This window comes from Glycine max, chromosome 8, assembly GCF_000004515.6.
Source record: "Glycine max cultivar Williams 82 chromosome 8, Glycine_max_v4.0, whole genome shotgun sequence".
In the NCBI taxonomy this organism is placed as follows: Eukaryota; Viridiplantae; Streptophyta; class Magnoliopsida; order Fabales; family Fabaceae; genus Glycine; species Glycine max.
The window spans coordinates 39,851,786-39,868,752 of record NC_038244.2 but is presented as its reverse complement, the minus strand read 5'-3'; the positions used below and the strand labels follow the sequence as shown (position 1 = coordinate 39,868,752).

At 34.1% G+C, this 16,967-nt stretch overlaps 1 protein-coding gene and 1 long non-coding RNA gene across 2 annotated transcripts; one reads left to right on the top strand and one right to left on the bottom strand.

Annotated features, from left to right (window-relative positions):
• The first annotated feature begins 36 nt into the window (after positions 1-36).
• On the top strand, positions 37-407 carry LOC102665320 (uncharacterized). Its single transcript, XR_005892692.1, has 2 exons — positions 37-174; positions 250-407. It is a non-coding gene; the product is annotated as an uncharacterized lncRNA (long non-coding RNA).
• Positions 408-11,791: 11,384 nt separating this feature from the next.
• LOC100776807 (eukaryotic translation initiation factor 3 subunit G) lies at positions 11,792-13,963 on the bottom strand. The gene is made up of 2 exons (XM_003531981.4): positions 13,428-13,963; positions 11,792-12,451 (listed from the first exon to the last, which is right to left on the bottom strand). The coding sequence occupies exons 1-2, from the start codon at positions 13,762-13,764 to the stop codon at positions 11,916-11,918; spliced, it is 873 nt and encodes a 290-aa protein (XP_003532029.1). The 5' UTR covers positions 13,765-13,963; the 3' UTR covers positions 11,792-11,915.
• Positions 13,964-16,967: the final 3,004 nt, after the last annotated feature.

Below are 16,967 nucleotides of genomic sequence, written 5' to 3'. Positions count from 1 at the left end.
GTTTCATGTTCATCAGGGCACTAATTTATGTACTATCGGGACTACTTCCAAGTTGATAGCTGGGAATGGTGGATGGTTTTACTATTCCTGTGGTTGGTGCACTAAAAAAACAGATCATGAAGATGTAGCTTACACATGTTCATGTAGAGAATTTAATGAAAAATCTATTATGAGGTGTGTTTTTATCAAAAAATTCCATTTTTTCGTTTGTCCCTATTACCACGTTATTGAATTTATGTATAATTTCAGGTATTGGGTGGAGATCATGGTTTGCCATGGAAAAGGATCAACCACTTTTGTTTTTTGGGATCATGATTATAGTAGAGTGATTGGAATGTCTGTTGCAGATCTGAGGAACATTATGATTCAGGCAAGTTTTGAAATAGAAATTGTATGCTTTTCTTTTATTCATTTTCAATATTTTTATTAACTTTCATTGTGACTATTTATTTCAAACTGGAGAAGGTGGACCTAAACACTTTCATCGCCCTCTTGATAAAATGTTGTTGTTTTCTAATTGTATGGATATCAATAGGTTGAGAGTGTGATACTCATTTTTTTTTTAATTGCCACAATAATCCTTATCAAGTACAACTGATCATGATCCAGTTCAAGATACAATAGTCACCCCCACAAAGAGATTATCTTCTGAGTTATCACCCGACGACCCACCATCTAAAAAAGTTCCATTTGCACAATTATCTGCCACAAAATTAACAAAACACACATTAAAACTGAATGAAGAACAAGATAGACAAATTATGTGTTTTGTTTCATGTAAATTATTATGTAATCCTCACTAATGTTTTTTTTTAACAAACTATTTGACAAATGTTATTTTGTTGTTGGTGTCATTATTATTTCTCGAACGTTTATTAAATTTGCACAGTTTACCTACATATATGGAGTTTAATTCACCAGCAGTAAGCAGGATAAATAAAATTTAATAATTTATTTTAAATAATGTAATTATGCTTACAAATGAAGCACCGGACGAAAAGCTACATCCAATTAAGAAGTTTGACGATCATGTTATTTTAATCTAACTAATCTAGCTGACTCTCATTTTCTTAAAATGGTAATCATATTTTTTTATTAACTCAGTTAATTTTGTTGATGATGCATGAGTTTCAAAAAATTCATCTTCACAAATAATCACACTCCATACATCATATACCCCATGTAAATTGTTAGGAAAAGTAATCATGACTGATCAATCAAAGCCTATTAGCCTATTAACGTAGCTGTCCAAGAAGTGCATAAGGACCAATCAGTCTAAAAAGTCTTGTGATTGAAACTCTTGATTTAACATCAATTTTACTACAGGCCTATAACTCTATTGTTACATTACACCAGCTTGCACTATGATTTCGAACAGATAGTAATGGAAAATGAAAACAAAGCAAAGAAGGATGTTGCATTTCAAGCAAGGATCAAGAGAAAACTTTTGTTGAAAGTAAAAAATATGTTGAAAGAAAGCACTTACAATGTCCACAAGCCTCTTCTCGAATTACGCAACCAATAAATATTTTTATAACATATATCAGTTCTAGCACCATAGAAGATGAACATTCTTTAGAGCACATAATAATAGAGGGTACAATTAGAAACATAAAATATGTTGCAGCTGAAGCAAGGATGAAACGAAGATGTAAGATGAAAAAAAAGAAAAAAAAATATGCTGAGACAAAATGCTCACATCTTCAACAATCCTCACTTGATGTGATCCAACCAAACAATACTTTATCTTACTGCTTCACCTGACTCTTGTTTTATAATATATTAGGATTCAACTCTATTTCAGCTTCAAGCTCTAATGAAGATGAACTATCTAACAGTGAAGAAGGTTATATTCACCATTTTTTGTTTAGCTGCTAATCTTTTAAGTCCTATTTTTAAATCTGCTCTTTGTCCAATTTTTTATAGCTGATGGGAAGTTCATTTTAACAACGAATTTAACAGGATATTTTGACATAGGCAAACCACTCATGCGATGTACATACTGCAGTGCAAACATGTGGTATCAAGAAAGGATTCACATGCATAGAGACACTACAAACCCAAAATTCCAACTATGTAGTGGCAATGGAAAGGTTCAACTGCCATTATTGAAACCACCTCCACCGTTTCTCCAACATCTACTGTGTGATAGCAAAGCAGCAGATAGTAGGAATTATCATAAGAACATCCGCCTATACAATATGATGTTTTCTTTCACTTCACCTGGAGCAAAATTTGATGGTTCAGTCATAGACAATAAAGGCCCACCAACAATTTGCATCTAGAGTCAAACCTGTCATAGAATTGGTAGCTTATTGCCAACAGAAGGAAAACCACCAAAGTATGCATAGTTATACATTTATGATCCAGAGAATGAAATCAGTAATAGAATTCTATCAGTAGGGTGGGATCACTATCATATTTTAAATATTAATTGTCCAATATTAATTGCACTTACAATTTAATTACTTTTTGCAATTATAGGACCAATTACACACACACACACACATATATATACATGAAGAAATTTTTATCAAATTAACAAATATGTTGGATGAACATAATATTCACACAATCTTTTTGTATGGCTAGAGACAGATTGAGGAATAAATAATTTCATTTTTAGTTGATGATTACACTATGGTTGAGTCAGAGCGACTTGCTTTCATAAGAATGAATCAGTCTAAATTGAGAGTTGAAAAATATGACAACCTTAACCATGTAACGACCCGCCTCATCGCTACAATATCACTAACTCTAAAACGCGTAATTTCAAATTTTAAATGAAATCTCCATTAATTTGATTATGAAAATGAGAGTAAATTTTTCGTGATATATATTCACCAAACAACGTACAAACACTTAAATAAACACATATATATGTATATCTTAAACCATTATACACCATTCACATGACAAAAAAAATTATTTTTTACATGTATCTAAATCCAAGATTTACATGCCCGAATAAAAAAGAATCATGGAACCACTATGGAGGAGTTCATAACAAAACACAACTCCCTCTCAAAATAATCTCAATGTCATCACGTTGGCTTGGCGACTCCCACAAGAAGAATCTCCCTCCACGTCATCTATTATTGTTCATGTGTTTCCATGAACGAAGGTTCACGATCATCATAAGTACTAATCACATGGTACAAAATTGCAAAGGTGATTTTATTATGAAAAAAATGAACAATTATCAAATGACCATAATTAGCAAGAGAAACAATAACAAGTACCACAATCATACGCAATTATCCATCAATTCAACATACACTTAACAATTATTCATCAACTTTTCCATAATTCCAATCAATCATGCTCAATATGATGCATGCACCTGACCTCAACTGTCAAATGCAATATGGTATCATTTGTCAGGAAATAGTCTGAGCGTGTCCACGCGACACTCACACTTAAGAAAACTAGGCAGCAAGTACCAAGGTCACCTTGTCGTACACAGGTAACTCCCCCCTCCCATGGTGATCAACCTGAGTCACAAGGGAATTCCAAACTGAGTGACATGCCCCCAGGTACAAGTATTTTCCCTCATGAAAAACTACAAGTACTTGTTGACAATGTTTATATTATTTCCATGTTGTATGAAGTATGACACAAGGACACCATCAATCCACTGGCCATGGATAATTAAAGATTTTAAGCTACCCCTTCACTCCAGAGATGCTTAAAACTCTTTAACCAGTCTATTTCCCCCACTAGGGATATTCAACTTGGTCATTGCACCCCCCATGTACATCCACAACATACATCATCACAATGAAGTTATCAACATCAACAACATCTCATCTCAATGTCATTATAAACATCAACATCATCTCTTCTCAATGTCATTATCAACATCAACATCATCTCATCTTAATGTCATTCTCAACATCAACTTCATCTTATCTCAATGACATTATAAACATCAACATCATCTCATCTCAATGACATTATAAACATCAACATCATCTCATCTCAATGACATTATCAACAATAACATCATTTCATATCAATATTATCATCAATAACAACATCATCTCATATTCATTTTATCATAAACACTGACATCGTCTCAAATCAATTATTATCATCAATAACAACATCATCAATAATCACATTCCACACATACATACATATAAATTTCATGCGTGAGATTCACACTCCTCAAGTCTTTAGACAATATAAGTCTAATAAAACAATAATGTCATTTATCAATAAAATATGTATCGCAACCCATTAGTCGAAAACATTGTCTTTCTTGAAAATCAGCATACACAAGGACAAACATACTTCATATAATTGGGTTCCCTGAGCCAAATTATGGTATCAAAGCCATAAATTATAATAAACTCCCCTCACCTGTCGTGAACTCTCTGTCAGCTATTCTCTGTTTCACTCAGAGGCCTCTCACGTACACGTTCATCGGTCCAAACGCAGAGTTCTATATACCAAATTAAAGGTAATTTTAGTATAGATTTAAAAAACAAGGTTAATATCAACATTCAGGGTCAAATACCCCTATCAAAATAAAATGGGCTAAGGGGTGTTTCAAGTTCTACTACAAAGAGACGTCATTTTAAAATTTCGATCACGCCAATGTAGCCAGGGTTCAACGAAGTTCACAAATACAACACCAATTTTATAAGAAGGTAACTTTTACAACGTCTCATTTTCAAGGATTTTTCAAAGGAAGTGTAGCAACATCCTATTATGGTACCCAAATCACAAGAGGTACTAAGAGAAGCTCAAACTAACTAGGAGAAAAACATAGAAGTCAAGGTTGCCTCAGAGAAACTATGAAAGAAAGGATTGAGAACTTGTTTCTCTACCGAATCCTTGAGGTGGATTCTGAGGATTCCGCTCTGATTAAAAGCTTCCCCTCCATGTGGTGGTCTGGCGGCAACCAACGACGGCTTTTGGTGGCCACCGATGGTCATGGGTGGTGGAGAAGAAGGTGTTAGGGTTTGGGTGGGCGTTTGGAGAGAAGTATAGTGAAAAATCATGTTTTTCACATTAAAGAATGTATTTATAATTTGCAGATCTCACTTAGTAAATTCACCTTGCTAAGTGAAATTCAAATTTTGGCGCTGAGCGAGACATTTCACGCTGAGTGCAATTTCTCTACTGGTTGGAATTGCACTTAGCACGCTAATCTCGCTAAGCGAATTTTCTCCTTGGGTTGGAATTGCGCCTAGCGTGCTTGCCTCACTAAGAGAAACATGCAAAAGTGTTATTTTACAAATCCCAACGATCAAAGCGTGAATATATAATTTAGGAACCTACGGTCCATATTTGAAGGGAATCCAATGGTTAACAAGTCCAGGATTACAGTTTTACCAGAATAGGTTTGGGTAAAACTTGAAATCTCACAATTTCAACATAGGTCAATCAAAAATCACATAAGCTAACATCCACATCAAGCAATCACACATAGCAAATTTACACAACACTTCAACTCATTCAAATCAATCAAATAATCAAATAACATAAAAAATACAACAAACATTAATTTTCAGTTAGCGAAATTTCAGGGTGTTACAAGCCACACATCAAATAATGATGCAGAGAGGCTAGGCTCAAATAAATGCAAGTGAGTTATATTACCTTCATCTTTTGTTGGTGGGTGGAGATACATGAATCAGTTGTATTTTGATGGGATGGCTATCTACAACAATGTTAGTTTCCCATACCTCTTTCTCACTTTCACAAGCAATTCAAATTGGCCTGAAGTGCAAAATATACTATCATCAATGAATTTAATTGTTGTTGATAGACTTGACATTGTTGTTAGCGTATTTAGAATTAAATTTGAAAAACTTTCAACATATTTGACCAAGAAAAAAAAGTTAGGCAAAGTTATTGCATGTGAGCCCAATTTTGTTGAATTCAAGTTTATTATGAACAACAATCACTATAGTTATCCTTTATAACATCAAACATTTTCAATAATCAATTCTTATTTTTGGGTGCAAACATGTATACAATAAAATTACAAAAATGTTGATTGCCACATGCACATCTACTTTTGTTCTTGCATCCAGCCGACAAATATCCAACGCCTAATGATATTGATGGAATAATTTCTGCAGAGATACCATGCCCTCAATTTGATAAACACTTGCTTGATTTGGTAAAAACTTACATGATCCATGGTCCTTGTGGATAAGCCAATAAATCTTCTCCATGCATGAAGAATGGAAAGTGTTCTAGGTACTACCCCAAAAAATTCTAACAACAAACAATTATTGAACAAGATGGATTTGCAACATACAAAAGAATAAACAATGGGAGAATATTGATTAAAAGGGGTGTCTCTATCGATAACCATAGTGTCGTTCCTTATAATCCATGGTTGTTGCTAAGGTACCAAGCTTACATTAATATTGAATGGTGCAACTAGAGTACCTCAATTAAATACTTATTTAAATACATTAATAAAGGCTATGATCGTATCACTATAGTGATTGATCCTTCAAGTGAAAGCACATCAAATTCAGTTCATAATGTTGATGAGATTCAACACTACCTTGACTACAGGTATATATCACCATGTGAAGCTTACTGGAGGATTTTCGCATTTCCAATTCATGGTAGAAATCTAGCAGTTGAAAGGCTATTTTTCCATCTTCCAGGTTAGCAACCAATCTACTTCCATGATGATGCAATGTTCAAGATGTGCTCTCTAAACCAAGTGTCAGTTAATCGATGTTTACTTCATGGATGGAAGCAAAAAAAATTTACCCTAAGGCAAGTGATCTCACTTATAGCCAATTCATAACTAGATTTGTTTATGTGAAAAAATACATGTTGGACACGTAGGAAAAAAGGAAACATTATAGGTAGACTAATTTTGGGTTCCACCAAGCACATAAGAACTTTTCTATCTGAGGATGATGTTAACTATTTCAAAAGGTCTGACGACCTATGAGGAAATACATAATGTTGCAAATATTGTTTGCTCTACTTTTAAGGTGGCATGCTTTGCCATGAGATTCCTCGAAGATGATAAAGAATTTGAAGAGGCAATTAGAGAAGCTAAGGATTGGGGTTCAGGATACTTTCTAAGGAAATTATTCGTGACAATGTTATTATCAAACAACATTAACACCCCTTAAAATGTTTTGGCAAAAACTTGGGAATGGCTATTAGATGGAATTCTTTTTTAACAAAGAAAAGCATTACATATTCCAGGTATAAACTCCCTCTTAATGATCTATAACACATTAGCTCACAGCTCAACTTTGAATCTTACTTAATTTATTTGATAGAGTTGCAACTCACACAAATGAAACTGTAGAATCTCACCTTAATTGAAATAGAGAAACTGTTGAACAAAAATAGTAGAAGTTTAAAACAGTTCCCTTCTTTACCTTATCTTGATAATTGTATTATTGCACAAGTTAGCAATACGGTCATTCATGCAGAGATGGATTATAATGTGGCTGATATGCAGCTCCAGTTTGAGAAGTATTTTCAATCACTAACAGGTATACCAACCATTATTTACAAAAATGATGAGATACTAAAAATGATAACAACTCATTCTACTATTGAGTTTTTTCAACTGGTGAACAAATGGACATTTTTCAAAAGATCATGGGTGCTGTAAACAACAACAAAGGTGGGATGCATTTTTTTGTATGGTTATGGAGGAACAAAAAAAAACATTCATGTGGAAAAATTTGTCAACTGCATTACATGCACAACACAATATTGTCTTAAATGTAGCATCTAGTGGTATAGCTTCCCTATTGTCACTTGGCAGTTGAACTGCTTATTCAAGATTCAAAACTCTTGTCCTTACATTAGACAATTATGTCTGCAACATCCATCAAGGAAGTGAGCTATCGACTCTGCTAAAAATGACAAGATTAATTATCTGGGATAAAGCTCCCATGGCTCATAAATTCTGTTTTGAGACTCTTGACAAATCATTGAGAGACATCATGAAAACTAATGGCAATGAGCAAAAAATTTTCAGGGGAAAGGTTGTTTTATTTGGAGGAGATTTTAGATAGATTTTGCCTATCATTCAAAGAGGAAGCAGATTGGATATAGTTCATGCCACTGTGAATGCATCATATCTATGAGATAGTTGTGATGTCCTGACTCTCTAAAAAAAATATGTGACTTTTACGACACACAGAAAATTCAAGTAATTTAGAGCTTCAACAATTTTCACAATGGATACTTGATGTTGGTGAGGGAAAATTTTCATATAAAAATGATGAATATGACTCAATTAACATTTCCTCAATTCTTGATTTATGTTTTCACAGACCTAATTCATGTTATTGTTGATAATACATATCGAGGCATACCACAAAGATTTAAAGATCCATAATTTTTATGTAATATGACAATTTTAGCTTCTAGAATTGAGGTTGTTGATAAAGTCAATGAATATATTCTTAGTTTGATCCTGGGTACATTACACCTACCACACAATAAATTTTCTATCTCTCATGTTTGCTACTATTAATCATGAAATCTAAATAAAAACCTTCATTCAGTTAGGAAAACAAAGAGAGTATTTAAGTTGTGACTCTAAAGAAATTAGAGACTGTTTAGAGCCAACCACTAGAAGTTATTACCTCAGAATTTCTTAATACATTATTCACCTAAGACCTTGCAAGTCACAGTATCAAACTCAAGGTTGGGACTCCTAGTATGCTACTTAGAAACTTGGACCAAGCTGAGGGATTGTGTAATGGTACAAGAATGATGGTAACAAGACTTTCTAATCATGTTATAGAAGCAAATTTATGTCTACAAACAACATAAATAGCTTGATTTACATTCCACGAATGCCAATGTCACCCTCACAAAGTCCATGGCCTTTCAAACTAAAAAGAAGACAATTTCCTATAATAGTGTCATATGCAATGACAATTAATAAATCTCAGGGCCAATCTTTAGCATGTGTTGGCATTTACTTACCTAGACCTATCTTTAGTCATGGACAACTCTATGAGGCAATTTCAAGGATTCAGAGTAAACAAGGCTTAAAAATATTAATCCATGACAAGGACAATAACCCACTACAGACAACTACCGATGTTGTTTTCAAAAAAGTATTTCAATCTATTTGCTAAGAAACAATTGGCACATGCACAAATCTCACTTTCTATATCCATGATTGTTCAGGGCCATTTAAGATTCATACCTTTTATTTTGATGCACTTATTCAGAACACTGCTGCAATCTTTTTTGCAAATCTACATCTACCCACTTTATCTTTCCAGATATTTCAACCATGCAACTGCTACCTCTGTGTTTTTCACATCTTTGAGATAACCTTTTTTGTTACCAACATGAGATTTAGTTCAAAAATAGTACCACAATACTATTCTTTAACTAATTCTTTTTACTAGCAACAAATTTAATTAAAGATGTAATTTTTTGTTACCACTAACAAATTTAGATCAAGAATAGTATCAATACTATTCTTTAACTGATTCTTTTTGCCAGCAGCAGATTTAGTTAAAGATGTAATTTGTAAACTAAGCCACTTTCTCCTTCAATTTGTAAACTAAGATGTAATTTACCATCAACAAATTTAATGTGTAAATTGTTTTGATTTCTTCAATTTCATTTCTGCTTCAAAAACCATGCCTGCAAGCCATAGGACATGATGTGCTACAGATTAAACCACAATTAACATATTCTAGAACATTAATAGTAACTGACATAAACAGAAAAACCACATGCAACATCACTTACCAATAATTTACTTTCACAAACACAAAGACCTATTTGATCCTTTTGAATGCCTATAAAGACAAATCTACTTTCACACCTTTACTAAATCACCCCTAACCTATACTGACATGACTTTCTCACAAGTTATATTTATCAAATAATAGTAATAATTACTCCTACAGGAGAAAGTTGCACGCTTGAGATTCGAGGCCCAAGTCATTCGACTGCCATTGGATGTATAGTATATTTGCAACTCGTGCTGATAGATACACAACTAAATACTAACTTTTTTCCTTTTTCTATATTATGTTTCCTAACATTGAAGTTTAATATATAGTTTCCACAATCCACACCAATAAATTATATTCATTAACAGAACATTCAATCATCATCTGAATCAGAACTATGATGTTCTCTTTGTTTCTCCTCCTGGACTATTTTATTTTATTTGTAGTTTTTGGAAAATTTTTAGTGCTCCTCTTTAATTTGCTCTGACATTTTTTCATTTTTCCTATCTCATTATTTTTATATGATTTTCATCTTCATCCTTCACCCAAAATACTTTTTTTTCTCTGCTCTTTTATTCTTCTTCTTCCCCTATCCAATTATCAGTTTTCTTCTTATGTCTGTTTTTTTTTTTCCTCCTCATTCGAGGGAAGCGGAAGGATTAATAAATGTACTAAAAAAACAAAAACAGCTACAAGAAAACATGGGGTGTGCGCTTTCTTTACTGATTCTTTCCGTTAGTCATCCTTTGTTATTTTTCTGATTGATAACTGTTTTTTCTTTTGTTCCTGTAACTTTTGTGCACCCTTTCCTTCATTAAAATTCCAACTCGGACAATATTGGTGTGGCTATAGGTTCCCTTCTTTCTTTCTTATTTCTTGTTTCTACGAAACATTCAATTCGCTTTTCTCACCAAAACTAATTTTCTAAGAATAAATATGTAGTATATTAGAGGTGTATCGTATTTCTCTGCAAGGCAATAGCGCAATATAATATTAAATCGTATTGGTGGAAAGTTACACGTTGTTGGCTTCAATTGTTGGGATGCAATGGTTTTCGGAAAGAATCTTATGTAGTAGGTTCAGAATCTATAGTTCATTACAAAAATAAACTATAACTCATCTTGATAAATATACTGCTGAAATACTACTCATATTTTTGTAGTACTTTTCTATATGCTCAAATATAACAACAGTAATAACAAATACTGCTGAAATACTACTCATATTTTTGTAGTACTTTTCTATATGCTCAAATATAACAACAGTAATAACAAAGGGTGTCGTGCATAACCATATTCCAAATTTATAGGACCCATCTTGTAGAAAATTGATTTTGAAAGTATATATTATGTCACAAAAGTATTTTAAAAAAGTAAAAAAAAAATTAAAACAACACATTTTATAAAAAAAAAATACATAGTATTGAAAAATATAAGTTCATTTAATTTATTTTACAATAGTGCATTGAAAGTGCCAATACAAATATGTGCACAGTGCACCTTTTGTTTCTTAGGGAAAGAAAGCAATTCCTTTTTTTTAAATTTATGTTATGTAAAAACTACTTTGAACTTTTATTTTGTTTTAATTAATTATTCATTTCTTATTATTACTATGACGAAACTTCTAAAAAGTTAGTAAAAATAAATAAAATATACAAATATAAAAAATTATACCTGTCACTTTATCAATTTCTACTAACAAATAAAATCATTTAAAGCGACTTTTTCTTTATTCCTCCATTTCTAAAACAGTTTTCCATACAAAATTTTCAAACATTTTTTCTTTAATTGAATTCTCAAAAACAGTTTTTAAAAATTATTTCATAAAACAAATTTTAAAATAAGAAATTGGGAAGAGAAACAAACAGGCCCTAATAATAATACTCTACTAACATATGAGACAGAAAGAAAGTGTAATTTACACCCAAAAGATACAAAGGAGACAAATCATGCATAGGAAGAAGAAAAATGATAACCCATAACACCTAGGCTAAGAAATATCAATCATTTTCACTTCCAAAATGTGATAATTTATAGGTGAGATGATACCTGATTTTGAATAACCAACATGATATCTTGAATTAATGTATACTTTTAATAAATCATCTCAAAGGAAAAAGATAGTGCAAGACTCGGACTACAAAAATACATAGACCTTCAAAATACTGTTTTAAAGAAAGGGGCAAAAAACACTCAACATTTAATTTGCTCTTGGGGTTGCCCATTCAACTCTAAGGATGAGATTGTCATAGCCATAACCATTGAGCTTGCCGATGGCTCTTTGTGCATCTTCCCTGTTGACAAAGTTAACAAAGCCAAACCCTCTGCTCATGCCAGTCTTCTGATCAATGGCAACATAGACTCTGCTGACAGGGCCGAAAGGACGGAACAGCTCCAGCAAATCAGGCTCTCTTGTGTCCTCAGAGAGGTTAGTTACTCTCACAGAGTTCTCATCATTCCTGCGTCGCATATCAGATCCAGTAGTCCTCTCAGCACCTGCCCTCATACCAGGAGGCACATATGCTCCCTTGGTTGCACCAGCAGCGGCCGCACCAGCATCCGCGGCCGCAGGTTTATCGATGAATCCCTCAGATGGCGGGGCAAGATCCTTGTATGGACACCTTGAGGTCCAGTGATCACCCTTCTTCCCACAAGTCCTACAGACCATGAGAACAGCACCTTTCTGAAATTGAGCCAATGGGTCTCCAGCATTCTTTGGCTCCTCTGTCTTGGCACCTATTAACAATCACAGAATCATAGAGCTATTACATACTGATGATAGACCAATCCTATTATCCTCCACTATAACAATCCTGCAATTACTCAAAAGGATATGAAGGTACCTATACTATATAAATTGACCTCAAGTTTATCTTCACTTTAATGCATAACCAGAGAGTTCATTTAAAAAAAATACAGTAATTTAGGCCACCTTTACATATCACACACTCCATTAACACCTATTATTTTTCTCTATCTGAATTTCTCTCTCTCTCTATCACATATCACCTATTATACCACTACAATTCTCTCTCCCCCCCTCTCTTGGTGTTAACCAAGAGATTGGTGTCCACTACTCAAAAATCAATTTATCATCCAAAAATCTATTAAATTTCGAATGTTGTTTCCAAAACAAACATTAAAAAAAAACAGAAACAACTGAGATATTTTTCATCTTGTTCAACATCTTCCTCAATTCTTTATACAGTCTCCATCAATTCTAAATTCGTCTGTTTCTTCCATCACCCTCCACCGGGTGTCTGAGCAATCTTGTATAGTTACATTCAAAAAACTAAAAAAAAAAAAAATAGAAATAAGGCAAACCCTTATTCTCCAAAGCAAAGCAAATTCATGCAAATATCGGTATCACAAAACCAAATTGAAAGGCCAAAAACAATTCAACAAACAGTCCCATATTATGTAATGTATTTCTAAATTCCGAAGATTCCCCAGATTCAAAAACAAAAAGAAACCAAACCATTCATTCCAATTACAGTTTTTGCATTTTCCAATAACACAAGTAAATAGCATTCATCACAGACATTATCACAGTCCACAGGCACAAAAAAACATAACCAATCAATCAAACAAGCAAACCCAATCAATCAAGCACGCGCCTTTCAAAAACCAATTATGAAACAAATCCTAGCAATAACCGAAAAACCTAAATTAAAGGAAAAAAACGAATAAAAGAGAGAGAGAGAGAGAGAACCAAGAGGCTTGGGGCGTTCGAGGAGGATCTCTTCGGTGGAGACCATGGTGAGGCGGGCGCCGACGTCTTCGTGTACGGCGTCGCCGAACTTGGGCCAGGAGCGGCGCTCGATGGCGCGTTTGCTGAGACGCGCGTTGGCGAGTTTGCGCGTGCGTGTGGTGGTGGTGATCTTTACCTTGTTCCCGTCCTCGTCGAACTTGTACTCGATCACCTTCTTTATCCCGTTCTCGTCGGGCCCTATCACCTGCCGCGGCGGCAGGAGGAAGTCCAAATCCTCTCCGTCGTCCTCCTCCAGCTCTCCCCATCGCAGCTTCGCCGGTTCTCCTTGATGCGCCATCGTTGCAATTGCAAAAACCCTAGCTTTCTTCTTCTTCTTCTCTTTCGGTTATGTTCTCTTCTCTTCTATTCTTTCACTCGCTGTCACTGAACGGCAACACGGAGAGAAAGAGGAGTGCGAAGGAGTGAAACGTTTGTTAAGATTTAGGGTCTGTTGTTGTGGTGTCGGATATTGGGTATTGGACTCCAAGATAAGGCCCAATTTTCATCCGTATGGTTATTTATTTATTTATTTTTAAATTGGCTAAAATTTTATTTATTTTAATTATTAATACGTTAATTAGTGATTTGGTCCGTATAGTATAATTTTTTTGTAAATTATGAATTATTTAGTTATTACAAATTATATATAGTATAAGTATATAATTTAATTATTTAGGTTCAAATTAGTTATAAATTATAAATTTATTTGTATTACTTGGTAATATATATGTAGTTAATTTATTTTGATAATATTTATCAAATTTTGATGACAAGGACTAAAATGGAATTAAAATATAAAGTATAGGAATGGACTAATATAGGATTTTTGTTTATTGATATATATGACTATGAATTTTAGTTTCGATAATATGGTGTGCAATAAAAGATTATGTAGACTTGTGTATGATGTCTAAATTTTTTATTTGTTGTTAAGATGGATGAAGATCAATAGATGTATGACAATATAATGTTTGAAGAAGTTGATATGAATTATCAAAATGAACAAGAATGTGGTGTGAATTAATCACATATTGATTGTTCGGATGCGTTTAATACTTCTAAGGCAATAATGTTCATTATTGTGAGTGATTTGATAAAATGTATGTGTTGTAGAAAACTTAAATTGTCTAGGTTGCGTTGTAGGTGTTTGGTACCCAAGATGATGTTTTGCAGTGGGCTTGATCAGTTGCTCCTGAAAACGGATTTATTGCCAATCATTATGAGGTCTGACACACAGATTGGTAGTAGAGGAAGGAGTTCATTTGTGTTAATTGGTTGTGAAATGAGTGGTCAGTATAGGTGTAGGAAGAAAGATTTTGTTAGAAGAGATATTGGGAGTAGGAAATGTGGGTGTCCCTTCAAGCTTTGTGGGAAACCAGTGGTTGGAGGGCAAGGTTGGATGGTGAAGTTGATGTGTGGGATTCATAATCATGAATTGGCCAAGTCATTAGTTGAACATTCATATGCTGGACGATTGACTAAGGATGAGAAAACAATTATTGCTGATATGACCAAGTCAATGGTGAAACCAAGAAACATTATGCTAACGTTGAAGGAGCACAATGTCAATAGTTTTACAACAATCAAACAAATATACAATGCAAGAAGTGCATATCGTTCTTCCATTAGAGGAAGTGATACTGAAATGCAACATCTAATGAAACTTCTTGAACGGGATCAATATATTCATTGGCATAGATTAAAGGATGAAGACGTGGTACGTGATATATTTTGGTGTCACCCTGATGCAGTGAAGTTATGCAATGCATGTAATTTGGTGTTTTTGATAGATAGTACCTACAAAACAAATAGGTACAGACTCTCACTACTTAACTTTGTTGGGGTGACACCAACGGGGATGATATTCTCTACTGGGTTTGTATATCTAGAGGGTGAATGTGTTAATAATGTGGTATGGGCTTTAGAACGATTTCGAGGTGTATTTTTAAGACGTGATGGCCTTCCTGTAGTTATTGTGATTGATAGAGAGCTAGCATTGATGAATGCAGTGAAAACTGTGTTCCCTGAGTGTACAAACTTGTTGTGCAGGTTTCACATTGACAAGAATGTCAAGGCCAAATGTAAATCCCTAATTGGTCAAAAAAATGCTTGAGAGTATGTCATGGATGCCTGGGGAGGTCTGCTTGATTGTCCTTCCGAACAACAGTTCCATGAATGCCTTAAGTTTGAAATTGTTTGTTCACCTTGGTCAATGTTTGTTAACTATGTTAATGAAACATGGATAATCCCCTACAAGGAAAAATTTGTTATAGTCTGGATGAATAAGGTGATGCACTTAGGCAACACAACAACAAACAGGTATTAAAAAGTTCAACTTTTTCTAGTAAGGTTAATGAATTCCTGGAATTTAATTATTGTATATGTTTATTGTTTATTGTTTTTTGTTTATTTGAAATGTAGGGTTGAATCTGCTCATTGGGCTTTAAAAAGAGTATTACATAATAGCCTTGGAGACCTGTGTAGTGTTTGGGATGTCATGAACAACACGATCACACTACAACACACTGAAATTAAAGCATCCTTTGAAACAAGTACACATGTGGTTGGACATGTTTTTAAAAAAACCTTATACAAGAGGCTTCTTTGAATGGTTTCAAGGTACGCTTTAAATCAGATTGCTGCTGAGTTTGAGCATGTACATTATGCTGACAAGAATCCTTCTTCTTGTGGTTGTGTCATGAAAACCACACATGGTCTTCCTTGTGCATGTGAGCTATCTAAGTATGTTCTTGGTAGCATCCCACTAGATTCAATCCATATGTTTTGGAGGAGACTTAGTTTTTCAGACCAAGGGTTATCTGAGCCCCAAGTGACCATAAAGGAAGAGATGGAAACCATATCTAAAAGATTTGAGGAACTTGATGTTTGTGGTAAAGTAACTCTCAAGAGTAAACTTCGAGAAATTGCATACCCTGATCAAAACTCTATATGTCCTCTTCCGTCAAAGGTCAACACTAAAGGTGCATTGAAGAAACCGATAAACAAAAACCAAACATCAACAAAGCGTGATCTGTCTTACTGGGAGTATGTTGATGATTTTCATTCTGTGCAAAATAGCAACTCTTCAGTGAAGCGTAGTGCATCATCTTCTGACCAGCCGAATCCAAGAAGGATGCTTTAAAGCAAATGGTTGCTTTAAGCAAATGGTTGCATCATTAACAACATTGTGGATGTGAAAGCTGACGGTAACTGTGGATATCGGTCGATTGCCGCTATATTAGGTATGGGTGAAGATTCTTGGTCGTTGGTGAGCAACCATTTGCTTAAAGAACTTGTCAAATGATCGGATGACTATATCAACCTCTTCGGTGGCACAGACAAATTCGAGGAATTAAGGAGGTCCCTACTTGTTGATGGGTTATCAAATGTATGTTATTTAGGTTTCGATTTTTAAGAAGTAACTTTGATGTGTATATTTGTTTAATTTAGGTTATTGTGGATAAGTAGATGGATATAACAGAGATGAGATAAGTCATTGCA

Bases quoted from the DNA above. Each gene is read 5' to 3' on its own strand.
- LOC100776807 (XM_003531981.4), bottom strand. From the start codon at position 13,764: ATGGCGCATCAAGGAGAACCGGCGAAGCTGCGATGGGGAGAGCTGGAG. The intron at 12,452-13,427 runs GTTCTCTCTCTC...GATTGTTAATAG, and splicing joins CGAACGCCCCAAGCCTCTTG to GTGCCAAGACAGAGGAGCCA.